Source organism: Marmota monax, unplaced genomic scaffold (genome assembly GCF_021218885.2).
Source record: "Marmota monax isolate L192 unplaced genomic scaffold, Marmota_monax_Labrador192_F-V1.1 WCK01_AAM20220418_F8-fsc00118, whole genome shotgun sequence".
NCBI lineage: Eukaryota > Metazoa > Chordata > Mammalia > Rodentia > Sciuridae > Marmota > Marmota monax.
In genome coordinates this window covers 3,658,080-3,675,013 of record NW_026695231.1, presented here as the reverse complement: position 1 = coordinate 3,675,013, position 16,934 = coordinate 3,658,080, and the positions used below count along the sequence as shown (strand labels likewise).

General features: G+C 33.0%; 1 protein-coding gene across 1 annotated transcript in view; it reads left to right on the top strand.

Annotated features, from left to right (window-relative positions):
* The window catches only part of Ush2a (usherin), a 763,436-nt gene that overhangs the window by 117,719 nt on the left and 628,783 nt on the right, over window positions 1–16,934 (top strand). Inside the window, exons 9-10 of the mRNA XM_046438452.2 lie at window positions 3,970–4,165; window positions 6,795–6,925. Of these exons, the coding sequence (XP_046294408.1) occupies window positions 3,970–4,165; window positions 6,795–6,925 (327 nt within the window). The remainder of the gene's footprint in view (window positions 1–3,969; window positions 4,166–6,794; window positions 6,926–16,934) is intronic.

Genomic DNA, 16,934 nt, shown 5'->3' with positions numbered 1-16,934 from the left:
GTTCTGTTTATGTTGTTGAAAATAACAGGATTTCATTCTTATGACTAAATAATATTCCATTTTGTATATCTACCAGAGCTTCTTTACCCATTCATGGAAGCAACCAATTTTAAATGCTTAATATAGTTTCTAAGGCTTGACGGTATGTATTTCATGTTACTTTTCACAGTGGCCCTTTTACAATGTGTAATATTTAATATTAGGAAGTGACAGCACTAGTTGTTGAACCAAGCTATGTGGTTTGTAGCCTACAGAGAACTCTTTTTGAATCTGTGATATAAATTTGATTTGCTTATGGTTATTTATTTATTTTTATTAGCTACACATGACAGTACAATGATCTTGACAATTCATACATTTGAATCAAATGGGGTATAATTTCTCATTTTTCTGATTGTATAGGTTGCAGAATCACATTGGTCATACAGTCACCTATATACATACCGCAATAATAATGTCTATTTTGGTTATTGATGGTGAGGAAACACTTAAAGGGGTCATTTCTTCTTCTTAAATAATTTTAGCCAAAGATTTATAGCTGAAAATGTCCTAATGATTAGTAGCATAACTTTCTTTTGTAAAATGAGTTTGAGTTTATATCTGTGAGTGGTGATTTATTGCAAATAATCTTATCACAGCCAAGTACGAATTCTTCATATAGCTATTACCTTGTTTGTGAATTGGGTCCATTGTGTGTCTTCTCTAAATTCTTTCAAGTACAGCTTTCTCTGGACATAAATATCATTGATTAGATGTGACTTTCAGTTAACAGTTCAGTAATTGTCTATTATGCTCCTACTGTGTGAATGACATAAGAAGTATAAAAGTCAATAACTTGTATGTCCTGAAAAATACATATAAGTAAATCAGTCATTTCAGTTCAAAGCAGCAGAAGCAAGATCAAGTATTAATAGAGCACTGTGGGAGAAGCAAAGCCCAAAAGGTTAGGAATGGTATTAGGAACAAAGAATTCTCATCATTCCAAAAAGAATATTACATAAACTTTTAAATTGACCAAAATATAGTGTGCATTATTACCCCATTAATATAATGTGACATTTGTTGGATGTGAAAATGTTACCTAATATTTATGTAACATCTGAATTTTCTTTTTCTCCTCAGTTAAGTAGAAAAATTTCACTTTGTTTTCATGCTAAATTTTTAAGAATACCATTAAACAGCAATACACTGAACAATTAAGTTCCTTTTCTTTCTTTCTCCCTTTAAGAATATTAAAGGAAAAAATGGTTCAACTGTGGATCAGTGGGGAATAAGTAAAAACTGGCAAAAATGCTTTTCACTGTAGTTTATTCCAATAATGATTATGAAATATGTCAAACTATTCTAAAGTATTAAATGTTTCTTACAAAATATCAGAGAATGCTCTTTATTGTCCTAATATCAAAATAGTTTTAACAATTTTGAAGAGCAAAGAGCAAAAGACAATTTTTATGGATAGACGGGGAGACATGATTTTTATGTGGTTTGGTGTTCCTTCTTTGTAATTTAATAGGTAACACTGGCCACTGAGTGCTTTGGGAAGTCACACTGACATCAGTAATGCGCAGTAGGGCTGTCTACCTCAGTGGGTAGAATGCTTACCTATCATGCTTGAGACTCTAGATTCAAACCCCAGCACTGTGAGAACAACAACAACAAAAAAGTATTTCATGAAGGATAAGGAAAACATTTTCAGAAATTCTGGTGTTTATTTAGTTATTCTATTTTTAAAATCTCATCTTGAAGAAATCATACTTTATATGCAATGTAATTTGGCAAAATATAATAGATTTGTGTGTGTGTGCACAAAAGGAGAATTTTCAGATGAACAAGACATTAAAATGAAGGTTAAAAATACAAATATATATTGATCATGATTAAAAGTTGAAAAATTAGTTTAATAATCCTTGTAAAAACATGGAGCAGTCTTATTTATGAGTATACATGCAGTTATCTAAATAATATTTTTTTACTTAGCATTATTTACCATTACTGATGTTGAGTTTATCTTAAGAATGCAGGTATAGATTCCATTTAATCTACTAATTGATTATATGATTTGTCAGTTCAACAGGTTGAAGAATCAGAATTGAATAAAATTTACAATGTATTCCTTTTTAAATAATGGCATCTTGTTTTTTTGCAATAGATATTTCTTCTTTAAAATGTTTAAAAATTGTCTTCCTGACATCAATAGTCAACATCATTATAAAAGTTGTAACATTAAAGACATTTGCATTTAAGTCAGAAAAAAATATCCAAATAGTCTCTATTACCACGATACCACATCAAATATTATGCAGAAAAAAATTGTCCAATAAGATAGAAGAAATCAATATTTTGAAAATTATAAATTAAATCTCCATTGTTTTATAGGTAAAAATGAAAATTGTAGTATCTGATAAGAACTTTAGAATCAATAATTAAAATGAATACATGAAAGAAAAATCAATGCTTTTTTAAAAAAGGACTGTATAACCAAAAAGTAGATAAGGAATATTTGGCTTCACTAGTAATCAAAGACATAATATATATAAAAAACCACAGTGATTAATACTTTTTTAAAAATCAAAATAGTGAAGAGATAATTTAATATGGTAAAATTTAATTTTTCTAAAAGTAATATTAACAAAATCTATAAAAATGTTTTTATTACTTGAAATATTATTTCATCCCTTACAATTTTCTTAAGGAAATACTCAGATACATTGGCACTCTCCACAAAAAATAAGTGTGGAGCAAAACTGAATGTATAATAATTGCAGAATGATTAAAAGAGTTATTTTGTGGAAATCATGATAAATAATGCAATAAATTCATGATACTTAAAATATGGGGCTATGTAATTTATGGGGTACACAGTACAAATTTTGAAAATATAAAAGGTATAGATGCAAGTTTGAAAAGGAATTATATCATGTTAATATTTGGACTTGGTGGTCAAATAACCTATAATTTTTCTATTTCCTTTTTTTAATCTTATGTTACATACACACACTTAGCTGCTGGCTCTTCAATCCAGAAATTACTGTGGAAACTTATAAGAGATACACATTATAACTAGTGACAAGTTATAGCTCTTCTTTTGAAGAATATTGGACTGATCATAGCACTTTCAGAACCAGTTTATTCACAGATAATCATGTGACTGTGTTACCTCTTTGTTAGTGATATACTCATGTGACACTTGACAAACACCATCTTTCACTGCAAGGGAATTGGCTGACAAAAATTAAAACATTGTGAAGAAAGAAAATGTGCAGGTGAAATTCAAATTGAACTTTAGTGGATTTATAAGAAAAAGTTAATCATTGTTGCCCTTTGAGAGATTCTAGATGTACAGCCAGGCTCCTTAGAGAGGGTGAAATTCCCATCAGTGAGGAAAGTGGTTGCCATGCAAAGAATAAGGTGAAGATACCCCTGAGGAAGTAATGCTAGCCAAATTACTACATTAGAGCAATTCTCAGGGATGTTTCACAACACTAAAAGCACAAAGGTCAAAATGTTGAAAGCTGATCCAAATTTTGGAATGAGAATCACAGTTCACCAAGGCATAGGGGAAAAAATGCTTATTTAGAATAATAAGGTATGGTACAAGAGGGCATCATTGTTCAAAGTACTGTTGATAAAGTTTTTGCAAAGAAATAAAGTAACTTGGTTTTCCAGGTATGTATATGTAATGTTTTAACGTACTAAATTAACATTACTTTTATTATTTTTGGTTTTCCTTTACAGTTATAATTGAGGGTATGAAGTTTTAGTGTTTCGACATTTTTAAGGGTTTTGTAACAAGCATAACTCTTGCCTATAATGAGTTTTTTTTCTGACTTATAAACATTTTTCAAATACAGTGATCCTTGACTTTTGAATAATGAATATTAGCTTTCCATTTAGTGAGAAAGACTAGATTATTAATAGAAAAAAATCTGAGATGATATTTATTGTTCTTATATGATTTTGTTGTTCCAGTGTGATCGCTGCCTGCCACTGTATAATGACAAGCCTTTCCGCAGAGGCAATCACCTTCACGCTTTCAATTGTAAACCTTGTGAGTGCAATGGCCATTCCAGGAGCTGCCATTACAATGCCTCTGTAGATCCTTTTCCTCTTGAGCATCAGAGAGGAGGAGGAGGAGTCTGTGATGCCTGCCAGCATAATACTACAGGTAACCAGCAAATGGTAAATTGCTCATTTGGCCCCTGAAGCCTGTGTGCACCTATAAACAATGCACAGTATTTATTGTTATCTTTTGTAAGAATGGGCTTACATACTATGAAGTTTGAAAACCAAAGCTAGTTCATCAAATTTCCCTAATTCCAAATGACACTCTTGTTCTGAACTATATCTTTTCTGTAAGAGTTTCTTTCTTTTTCTTCTTGTGGTGCTAGGGATTGAACTCGGTTTCACATATGTGCTAGGTAAGTGCTTCATCTTTGAGCTACATCCTCAACCCAGGGGAAAAAAAAATTGTTTTAAAAGGATTCACACTGTTTGACTGAATCATAAATACATTTTCATGATTCAGAAATGTTTAGTTTGAAGAAAAAAAATCCCCAAACAAGTGTTCTTTTGTCACTTTTATCTTCCTTATGTCTGTTTTCTCTCACATGGTGGTGTTTACATTTGTTCAGACTTGGCATGGAAAAAATGGTAATCTGGGAATAATCTTCTGTAAAATACTAATTAAATGCAGAAAGTGATAAATTCCTGTTTTAAAACATTTTGACTAGTCATTGAAAATTACTATTTTCTGAAGGGCAGTATGTTAGAAACAGAAATAGGCAGCATCTGAATTTATTAAATATCATGGCCCAAGTGTGGTGGATCTGAAATTGATGCTGTGAAGCATGAATGAATTTATTAGATGATTATTGGTGACATAAGGTTTCACAAGGACTTGGCTAGGTCTAGGGATATGAAGATGAATAAGATAATGGATTTTCTTGCCTTTGAGTTATTCTATAGTAGGAAAGGCAGAGTATTGAAGGAACAATTCCAAAGTTGTTCTATGAGTGCTAGGACATGGCAAGTACAATGGGAGTTAATCAGGTGGGGAAGCCAGTAAGGAAAACATCTGCAATGGCCTAGAGGAGCTTGAAACATGATACCTTTGGAGAACTGGGAGGAGAAATGGCTGGTGGATTAAAAAAATAAAAGGAAGGAAGGTAGGGGAGTCAGATCACTGAGGGTACCAAGGTCAATAAGATGACACTTAAGGGTTTTACATATGAAAGGGATGTAATCAGTTTTGTGTTTTTTCAAAGATCCATTTGGTTGTCCAGGGGAGAATGGATTGGAGAAGGTAAAGAATGGTTTGGAAAAAACAGTTAGTTGTGTGCTATAATTGCCCAGGTCAGAAATAATGGCGAGATACATTTAAACAGATGTTGATAGAAGTGTAACCAAGAGACATTTAGAATTGAAAAAGGAGAGCATTTTGTAAGTAGGAAGTAGGTTCAGGGAAGAGACCAGTCAAGATTGATACCTAATCTTCCAGCTTTAGCAGTAGAGTCAATGTTGGCACTGCCCATCAAGTTAGGAGATTCAGGAGGATCAAGCTAAGAGAGAAGATGCCAAGTACTATTTTGGACATGTTCAGTGTGTGTGTCCAAGAGTTATAGGAAGAATACTCTAGTGGGCAGGTGGAAATAGTCCTATAGTTTCTTTATTCTAAACCTTTTATGGTGCCTCAGAAAAGATCAGAATCATCCATATTCTTTAGTGGTATCTTAGGCTTCTCACTCTTGAGAAGTGTATATCTATTCCTACTCATTTAAGATTGATTTTACCCACTAGACTGAAGAAAGTTCTGTGATGAGAAATGGATGTTGGGTGTTTTGCTTACTACTACATTTCTCAGTATTTAGGACAAGGTTTGCAACATGGCAATCACTTCATAAATATTTATTGGATGATAAATAAAGGAGAGATTTCTAGATTGAAGGCAGATTTGGGAGCCATCAGCATATACAAATGGAAATATTTTAGAAACATTATAAATTCATTTAATTAGTCCATAACCAGGATCCATAAATGTGAATTTTCATTTATTTCTGTAGTCTAAAATTGGGACATTTTAAGCAATATTTGAGCAAAGTGCATAATGTTTAAAGAGAAAATCAATAGCTATGAGTTTATTTCTGCTACCTTATATGCTACTCACATTCTTTGTACTGTAGGGCTTTTTCCATATATAAAAAATGGCAAAACTATTCTAACATTTAATAGGAATATTACTTGGTATATCCAAATATATTAAATTTCTATTTGGATATTTGAATGAAAAATAATGACCACTAACTGAAGCATTTACTTTTAATCATGTTAACTATAGAATAATCAATTACATTAAGAGAAGTCTCCAATTTTACAAGATTGAGTTTTGGTAAAATATATCTAATGCTACCTTCCTTCTTCTAACTATATAAGTATCATCTACTACAAGTAGAAATTTCTCTTATTTGGTAGAGATGAAGAGCCTGGTCATAGAAGAAAAGTTTTAAGTTTTGAAAGAAATTCTTTTAAAATGTATGGATCCTTACAAAGCATAGCTTTTTAGAAGTGAGGTATTATATAACAGATGGGAGTTTAATGAAGGAAAGCACAGTTTGTAACAGGTTCATTGTTTCATATGCTCTGGATCACTAAATTGGCAGGTAGAGATGAAAGGTGCATTAAAATGGACGTCCCGAAAATTATAGAATTCTCTCAAAGGAATACAGTCTTTAATTTTGAATTATGCAGCTGATTTTAATGAATTGGAAGTCACAATGCATAACCTTTCTCTGACGCAGGGAGGAACTGTGAACTGTGCAAGGATTACTTTTTCCGACAAGTGGGTGCAGATCCTTCAGCCATTGATGTTTGCAAATCCTGTGACTGTGATAAAGCTGGAACTAGAAACAGGAGCCTCCTTTGTGATCTGGTGAGTTTTTTTTTTTCCATATTGAAGATAAAAAATGGCTTTCTTTTCCAGAAAGTACTTTTGAGAGATATGGCCCCTGTGCAATGGAAGACCATATTTTCCAAGAAGTCCTCTGTTTGTGTTTGCATTTTATAGAGCTCCTTTCTCACTTAAGGAGGGATCTTGTGCAATGTTTATCATAGACATGAAATATGGCACTACTAAAAAGGTTCATTTTAGTTTTAATTTTGCAAATGTCACAAAATTGGAGGATGAGAGTTCCAAGTAAACTGGAAAGTAAACCAAGAATATGTCTGAAATTATTGATAAATTAATACTGATAAATGATTAATAAATAAGAAATTTCCCCAAAGTTCCATGGAAGATAGTACAGCAAAGTCACTTATGTGAATATCCAAATGGAAGTCATAATAACCCTACTTCTAATTTTCTTATTCCAATTTTTCTCTTAACATGAAAGTTCAATGGATTTTTATGGTTTTTAAATACTCTTATTACCTATATTACAAATATTGATATATACCTACTTAAATGTAGATTCAAACTAACTTGGGTCCATATATCCTATCTCAAGCCAAAGCAGCAGCTCCATATTTAAAGGGGGGGTCTTTAGCTAAAGTTTTTATCTGTTCTTAGTGAAAATTCTGAAAATAGTTAAACAAAAATATGTTTTGAAGAAGCAATTCCATTATATTAATTTTTAATAATTACATATTCTGTTATAAATAATTTAGAATACAGTGGCGAGGAGCATAAACTGCAATCTAGTTACAAGTACTTTTTGTAAACAATAAGCTCAAGACAAAAACACGTTTGTTATATAACTTTGAGCATGCATGCAAAACTGTTTTTCTACTATAAAAGAAAAATATAAACTAGGACAAAATATATATTTTAAAGCCCTAAGAGTAACTATAGTATGTTAATAAGAGGATATCATATGCTTCATTAAAAAGATGAAGAGTAAAAGAATAAACAATGACAGTTTCAACTATTTTTATTTCATGCTATCAAAGGGCTATTTGCTCAGAAAGAGTCATAGTACAATCATTTATTTATGGATTAGTAAATTCTGACTGCATCTTCATATACCTTATCTTTATGTATCTACCATGAACTTTCAGAACAATTGTCTTGCTTGTCATTGAAGCCACAATTCAAATTTTGATAAATTTTTAAAAAATCTCTATTTACCAAATAATTACACAATAAGTCATTGTCAAGTCACTGTTTTTCACATCTCTCCATGTTATTTTTATTATAGTCTTTGTTAATTTGTTTACTTACTCTAACATAAACAGAATTGTTTCAAATAATAGCACCTAATAAATATTTATTGAAAAAATACTGGAGGAGTGAAGAGAGAGTCTGCCTGAGCCCTGATGTCTTGGATTTTAAAAAAAATTCATTGAAACATAATATTTGTACATCCAATGGGGTACATTATGGTAACCTGATACATGTATATAATGTGTAACAATAAAACTAGGGTAAAAAGTGTTTCTATCAATGATTTTTATGTAATGGGAATTTCATACTCTTCTACGTCACGTTGAAATACAGATTGTTTTAAATTAGTCATTACCCTACTGTGCTGTTAAAAAAAAGAAAAAGAAAAAAGAAAGAAAGAAAGTGAGGGGAGGACCTAATTATTCCACTGTAACTGTATTTTGGTGCCCCTTCCTGAGTTACTTTCTATCTTTCTTTGTGTCTTACCTGTTTCTAGTGACCACTATTCTATTCCATTCTTCTCTAAGGTAAATTTATTAATTTCCACAAATGTGAGAATGTGTGACATTATTTGTTCATATGTCTGGCTTATTTCAGTTAATAGCCTCCAGTTTTATCTACGTTGCTGCAAATGACAGGGTAATGTAATCCTGTCTTTACAGCCAAATATATTCCATTGTGTATATAAACCACATTTTCTTTATTCATTTGTTTTTGTTTTTTGCTCAGGATTGCTTTTGCTACTCTCGTTTTTATGTGATTTCACATGAATTTAAGGATTTATAAAATTCTGTATACAAAATCATTGGTATTCTGATAAGAATTGCATTGAATTTATAGATTGCTTTTGGTAGTATGGCCATTTTTAACAATATTAATTTTGCCTACCCATGAAGATGGAAGGTCTTTCCATCACTTAGTATCTTATTTAATTTCTTTCTTTGTTATTTTATAAGTTTTATTGAAGATGTTTATTACCTTCTAGGTTAAGTTTTTTCCTAGGTATTTTATGTTTTTGAAGCTATTGTGAATGGGATTATTTTCTGGATTTCTTTCTTAGTGGGTTCATTATTGTTGTATAGGAAAGTTACCAATTTTTGATTGGTGTATGTTGATTTTGTTTTCTGTTACTGTGCAATGTTTGTTTTTTCAAATCTAAGGTCTTTTAGTGTGGTTCTTAGGGTCCCTAAATGTAGAAGCATCATTTGCAAATATGGATAAGTTGACTTTCTTCTTACTTGTATACCTTTAATTTCTTTCTCTTGCCTTATTGCTGTGGCAAAAATTTCAAGTTGTATATTGAATAAGAGCAGTGATGGGAGATAGCTATGTTTTGTTACTGATTTTATAGGAAATGCTTTCAGTTTTTCCCCATTCAGTATAATATTTGCTATGGGTTTGTTGTATATAGCCTTTAGTATGTTGAAATCTGATCCTTCTATACATGGTTTTTATTATGCACATATGTTGAATTTTCTCACAGGCTTTTTTTCTGTGTCTATTGAGACGATATTATGATTTTTTTTATCTTTGATTTTTTTTTATGTTCTGTATTAAATATATTGGTTTAAATATCTTGAATCATTCTTGCATTCCTGTAATGAAATCAACTTGATCATGGTGTATGATCTTTTGCATATATTGTTGAATTTTATTTGCATATATTTTATTAAGAATTTATATCTGTGTTCATCAGGATATTGCTGTACATTTTTGTTTTTGTTCTTATCAGTTTGGGATAGCAAGGTAATGATGGCTTTATGGGATACATTTGAGAGAGTTACTTCCTTTTTTGATTTTATGCAGTATTTTGAGGAGTATTGATATTAGCTTCTCAAAAGTCTGACAAAATTTACTTGTGAATCCAACTAGTCCTGAGATTTTCTTTGGTGGGAGATTCTTTATTACTACTTCAACCTCATTGCTTGTTATTAATATATTTGGGCTTTTTATATTCTGTTGGTTTGATTTTGGAAGGTCATATGTGTCTATAAATTTTTCCATTTCTTTGAGATTTTCTAATTTATTTGCATATAATTTTTCAAAAATATCTTACTGGTATCTATACAAATATCTTCATTTTTGTCTGTACTATTATTTATTTGGGTATTTTCTGTCTTTCTTTTAGGCTCTTTGTCCAATGGCTTTTCATTTTTGTTAATTATTTCAAAGAACTCAATTTCACTTATTCTTTGTATTATAATTTTAGACTGTATTCATTTATTTCTTCTCTGATCTTTATTATTCTTTTCCCTTAACTAATTTTGGGTTTGGTTTGATTCTTTTTTAAGACTGTGAGATGCATCATTAGATCACTTATTTATGATCTCTGTTTTGTTTTTTTTTAAATTTATTTATTTTGTAATACTGAGACTTGAATCCAGGGGCACTCTACCACTGAGCTATAGCTTCAGCCCTTTTTATTTATTTGTTTTTATTTTGAAACAGGGGATTTCTAAGTTGCTGAGGTTGGCCTCAGACTTGTGATTTCCCTGCCTCAGCCTCCTGAGTCACTGTGGTTACAGACATGTGCCACCATGCCTGGCTGTTTATTTAATATAGGAACTTATACCTGTAAATTCCCTCTTAGAACTGCTTTCAGTATATCCAGAGGAATGGGTATGTTGCATTTTCTTTTTCATTTGATTCTAGGAATTTTTAAATTTCCCCTGATTTCTTCAGTGACTCAACTGTCCAATCAAAAGTATAGTATTCAATTTTCATCTGTTTGTATAATTTTTATAGTTTCTCTGTTAATTTCTAGTCTCATTCAGTTATGATTTCATGAGTTGAAACAAATTATTTCCTTTTTTGTATTTGATAAAACTTGCTTTGTGGCCTAAAATATGAAATGTTTGGGGGAAAGTTTTGGTGATAAAAAGAATATATATTCTGCAGCTGTTGAAAGTAATATTCTGTAGATGTCTTTAAAGTCCATTTAATCTATAATGTAATTTAACTCTGATGTTTCTTTGTTGATTTTTTTTTTGGCCTGGAAGATCTATATATTGATGAGAATGAAGTCTTAAAGTCACTCAACATTATTATCCTAGGCCCTACCTCTCTCCTTTTATGTCCCGTAGTTTTTATTTTACAAAATTAGGTGCTCTAACATTCAGTGCATATATGTTGATAATCATTTTTTCTGGAAGAATTCACTACCCTTAATATGTAGTGAATCTTGTCTTTTTTGATCAATTTTGACTTGAAGTCTATGTTGTTAAATAGAAGTATAGCTATTCCTGTTTGCATTTAGATTCCATTTGATTTGAATATTATTGTTACTCCTTTAACTTCAGCTTGTGTATGTGTTTGCCAGTGAGGTAAGTTTCTTGCACGCAGAAAACAATTGTTTTTGTTTTGTTTTGTTTTGTTTTAATTTATTTTTAATTCAGCCAGCTAGTCTGTGTCTTTTAACTATAGAATTAAGACCATTTATAAGTCAGCATTATTATGGAAAGCATTGTACTAGTTCCTGAAATTTTGTTACTTTTCTTCTGGTTGTTTTGAATGATCCATGTTAATTTTTCTTCCTTATTCATCTCAGAGGTTTATTGGTTTACTAAACTAACCATGTGTGATTCTTTGCTCATTGTCATTCCCCTCTCCTCTCTTCTAATAAGGTTTATTATTTTCTATGCTTTCATGATTATGTTTGTCTTCTTTCCTCTTCTTGTCTATGATTTTTTTTAAGTATCTTCTGCAATGCTGGATTAGTGGATAATGAATACCTATAGTTTATTCTTACCTCGGAAGGTCTTGGTTTCATCTTCTTCAATCCTGAAGGATTATTTTGGTGGATATAGTAATCAAGGATTGCGTCCCCCCCACCCCCCCGCCCCAGAGGTTGAAATACATCATTAGAGTTTCTACTAAGAAATCTGCTATTATTCTGAGGGATTTGCCCTTATAGGTGACAATTCTTGACACTTATCTTTTGCACTTTTGATATTCTTTATTTGTTTCTGTACATTTGACAGTTAATTATAATATGTCATGGGAAGGTTCTATTCTAATCATGTCTTTTTGTGATTCTAAATTTCTTCTTTATCTTGCTGTCCATATATTTCCCATGCCTTGGGCAATTTCCTGCTATTATTTCAAAGAATGGGTCTTCTGTGCCTTTAGTCTGTACCTCTACTTCTTCCTCTAAACCTAAAAGTTATCAGTTTGGTCTTTTAATGTTGATCCAGAGTGTTTACACATTCTATTTGTAGTTTCTTGTTATTTTCTATTACTGTCGGAAATAAATGCTAGTTCATCCACCTTGTCTTCAAGCCCTGATAGTCTTTAGTCTTCTTTATATATTTATTTGTGAAGTTTTCAATTGAGCTTTTTGCTTTTCTGAGCTTTTTATTTCCAAGATATCCACTTCACTTTTTTTCAGATTCTCCATGATTTTATTGAACGCCTCCTTCATATCCTTCATTGTTTTTCTTAATTTATCCAGCTATTTATTTGTATATTCTTTGGAATAATTGATAATTTCAGCAATATTTTGAATTATGTCAGCAATTTCCTTTACTTTGATATTTTGGAGTCAGTTCCAGTTATTTACCTGCGGAAGAGACATTTTATCTTATTTTTTTTTCATTTTTGTGTGTGTTTATATGTTGAGGTTTGTGCATCTGTTGGGATGGATATATTTTTCACTTTTATGTTAGGGTGTTCTTAATGAGTAGCTGTTCTTTGAGAACTGGATCCCTAGTACCAAACAGAGGAAAATACAAACTATGGTAAAGAAAACCAAATGTATAAGTATACTAAAAACCACTTAAAACCCAAAACTAAACTACCAGCAATAATAAAATAAAGGGGGAAATAATATAGAAAAAAATGATTAAATCAAAATATTGATAAAGGTATAATTAATAATAACAAAATAATTTTTAAAAGGTGGAACAGGGGAGGAAGAGAAAGAAGAAGTAAGACTTAAAAAGAGGAAAGAAAATGAGAAAGGGAAGGGAAAGTGAGAAGAATGTAAGAGACAAAAGTTCAATTAAAGAATAAAAACATATATAAAAATAGAAAAGGAAAGAAAGAAAAACAAGTCCAAAAATGTTTTTTCCTGATATACTAGGGTTGGAGAAGTTTCTTTTGGGGATGCATAATATTGGAATCTGCCAGGTAATATCCTGGGTATTAACTTGCCACTGGGTCCTTTTTGGAAGTTATCTCTGCTCCTTCCTAAAAACTTGTTCTTTGTAGGCAGAAGTCTTTTCCACATTTCCCTGGGTTAATGGTATTTTGTCTGCACCAGGGCTGCATTCACTCTACAGACTGGGAGGGGGCCAGGGAAAGAAAGAAAGAGAGAGTAAATATCTGAGTTATGTCTAGCCCAACTAGTTCATGACATGGGCCAGGCAGGTGTCTACTCATTCCCAACCCCCTCCACCAGTCTGTGCAGTTTAGGGCATAGAAAACGTCCAAGGTAATCTGTATCCCCAAAGATGTTAGGGAATGAGAGAAGCAAACAAACCCATGAATTCTGTGCTGGAGGGGGTAACCCCAGGAACCAAGCAACCTACCAACCCACATCTTAGTGGTTTCAGTCCTGCCCCCCTTGTAAACACATGTGATGAGTCCACACTCCTTGGGACAGATGGTGGTGCCTCTGACAACCATTTCCTCTGTAGCCCAAGTTACCTACTACTTAAACTTCTCAGTGGGACTTCCCTTCTCCATGACTATCTTTGCCATCTTCTATCCAGTCTCTGCTGTTGTGTATTCCTAGGGACCCTAAATTGTAATTGTTCTGAGTATTCTGATCTATATAGCTCAGTCCCAAATAATTGCCATCCCCTCTTCCAACATGGTTTTCATTAGAGCACTCTGAGAAATGGAGAGTGATTCATTGGATTTCTTCTCCAAATCTAGTCTGCAATCCAGAAGTATTCACTTTCAGCCCAATTCCATGCTCTGGATTTAAGTCTTGAAGGAATTGTGGGTTTCTTCTGTGTTAAGATTGCTAGTTCTTAGTTCATCCTTGGGGTTCACCTGTACTCTGTAGGCTTGCCTTGGGCTTGTGAATCAAGTTCCCCCTCCCTCTGGGGAACTGAGGTTGAAATTATAGACTGCTTCATATTTATCTCTGAGTTGCTTTTCTGCTTCTCTGTGCTTTTTATCATTTCCTTCTCTTCGTTTTTGATTCTTAGACCTCTTTTTCCTTTCTCGACCTCAAAAATTGTTTCATTTCACTCACATTCATGTGAAGGAAACATCTACTTTGCAAATTTCTATTTTGCAAAATTGAATCTGTCTTTTTATTGGTGAATTTAATTCATTTTACATTCAAGGTAGTTATTAGTATGTTTAAATTTTCTTCTGTCATTTGTTACTTGTTTTCTGCTTGTTTTGCATATATTTGGTTTCTTTCCCTCTTATTATTGTATCATTTTTTAAATTTGGTAGTCTTCTATCATACTTGGGTTTGGTTCTTTTCTCTATTTCATGTATACATTCTACTAGTAAATTTTGAATATTTGTGCCATCATGGTGATTGTTTTCATTGTTTTGTTTCTAGTGTAGAACTCCATTACACATTTCTTATAAGGCTGGTCTTGCAGAGATAAAGTCCTTCAATCTCTGCGCATGTGGGAAATACTTTATTTCATCTTTTTTTTTTGGCAGAGTAATATTATCATGTATAATATTTCTTGGTTCTTGGTTGGCAGTGCCCCCCTCTTTCAGTACTTTGGATATACCATTCCATTTTCTTCTGCACTCTAAGCTTGATGCTAAGAAATCTGCTGTAAGTCTTAAGGAGCATTCCTTTTTATATGACTTTATTCTGTATTCTCTCTTTTTAAGCATTCTCTCTTTTTCATGTCCAAGTGACATTTTTGCTATAATATGCATTGGTGAAGGTCTTTTTCGGTGAAATCTAGTTAGAGTCCTTTGGGTTTCTTGTATCTGTATGTCCACATCTTTTTGAAGTTTGGGGAAATTTCAGCTGTTGTTTCATGAAATAGGCTTTCGGTGCCTTTCCCCTTTTCTTCACCTTCTGGAATTACTATAGTGCAAATAATTGTTCACTTAACAGTGTCCCATAAAGTTTGTGTCCTCCTCCTCCTCCTCTCCCTCCTCCTCTCCCTCCCCCTCCTCCTCCTCTCCCTCCTGCTCCTCCTCCTCCTCCTCCTCTCCCTCTCTCTCTCTCTCTCTCTCTCTCTTTCTCTCCTCCTCCTCCTCCTCCTCCTCTCCCTCTCCCTCTCTCTCTCTCTCTCTCTCTCTCTCTCTCTCTCTCTCCTCCTCCTCCTCCTCCTCCTCCTCTTTAAATAATTTAACTTTTATTTATTTATTTATTTTTATGTGATGCTGAGGATCAAACCCCAGTGCCTCACCAGTGCAAGGCAAGTGCTCTGTCACTGAGCCACAACCCCCGCCCCTCTTCATTCTTTTTAATATTTTTTTTCTTTTTATCTGACTGTATTAGTTCAAAAGATGTGTCTTCAAGTTCAAAGATTCTTCTGACTGCTTGTAGCCTACTGTGTATCTTTAATTTCACTGATTGATGTTTAACTCCAGTATTAATGATTGGTTCTTTTTTTGGTGACTTCAATCCCTTTAGTGAATTTCTCACATATATACTAAAATTTTCTCCTTATATTTTTGTATTGTCACATGTATTATTATTCATCTCACAGACTTTTCTTAAGATTGTTATTTTGAATTTTTTTTCAGGCATTTATAGATTTCCTTAAAATAAGGATTCAGTTTTGGAGAATCACTGTTTTCCTTTGATAATGTCATGTTTCATATTTCTTCTCATGTCCTTGAGTGGATGCCTGTGCATTTGATATAATGTTTGCCCTTCTAATTTTATGGAGTAGCTTTTATAGGATTTTTTTTTAAAGATAGGATGTCAGTTGGGTAGGCACTTTGCTTTTGGTTAGAGTGAAGCTTGAAAGCTCAGAAATATAGTTTTTGTGTGGTTTATTCATCTTTGATGTTAACAAGGTCTCTCAGTGCCTCTAGACCACAACAGTTTATGAAGGTAGTTATGTGACTTTGTGGTACATATAGCTTCTAAAGGTATGTGTCCTCAGAGTTGAGTATTCTCACATTGGTGCTTGGGGAGGCAGGCATCTGCCACAGTCTTGGTTGTATGTTCCGAGGTCCCTTTTGTCAATCACAGGTGAAACCAAGTGCTATGATACAAGCAACCGTGGTACCTATGATATATAATATGAAAGAGACCTTCCCTAGTACATCAGGATGAATGTGGAAGATGTCTAGGCCTGTGGTACTAGGAAGGGATGGGACCTTCCCCAGACCGTAGGGTGGGGGGCAACAACAGGTGATGCTCATATCTATGATACCAGTAACTTTAGATTTGAGTTTGTAGAAAACTAAGGGGACCATCCTTAGGTAATGCAGGGGTGACTAAAATTGCTGCTGGAGCTTATAGTATTATTATCTCCTTTCATAGAGCTCTGATGCCCAGATGGTACCTTCCACATATCCCAAGGGACAAGCACAAGTAATGTCAGCACTTTGGGTACCAGCATCTGAAATCTCAAGTCTGTGGGCTATGAAGCAGAACATCACTAAGTCTTGTGGTTTGAGTATGGGTGGTACCAGGATTATGGATTTGTTATCGGTGGTTCAGAGCTGTGTATTATGATTGGTAATGTCCCTAGGTCATTTAATAAAGTGCAGGTAGTTACAAGGTTTGTGTCATTGGTAGCCATGGGTCTGGAGTTATAGGACATAAATGGAATTTTCCCCTGGTCCCCAAGAACAAACATGGGTAATGCTATTTTTTCACACCAGCAATTGG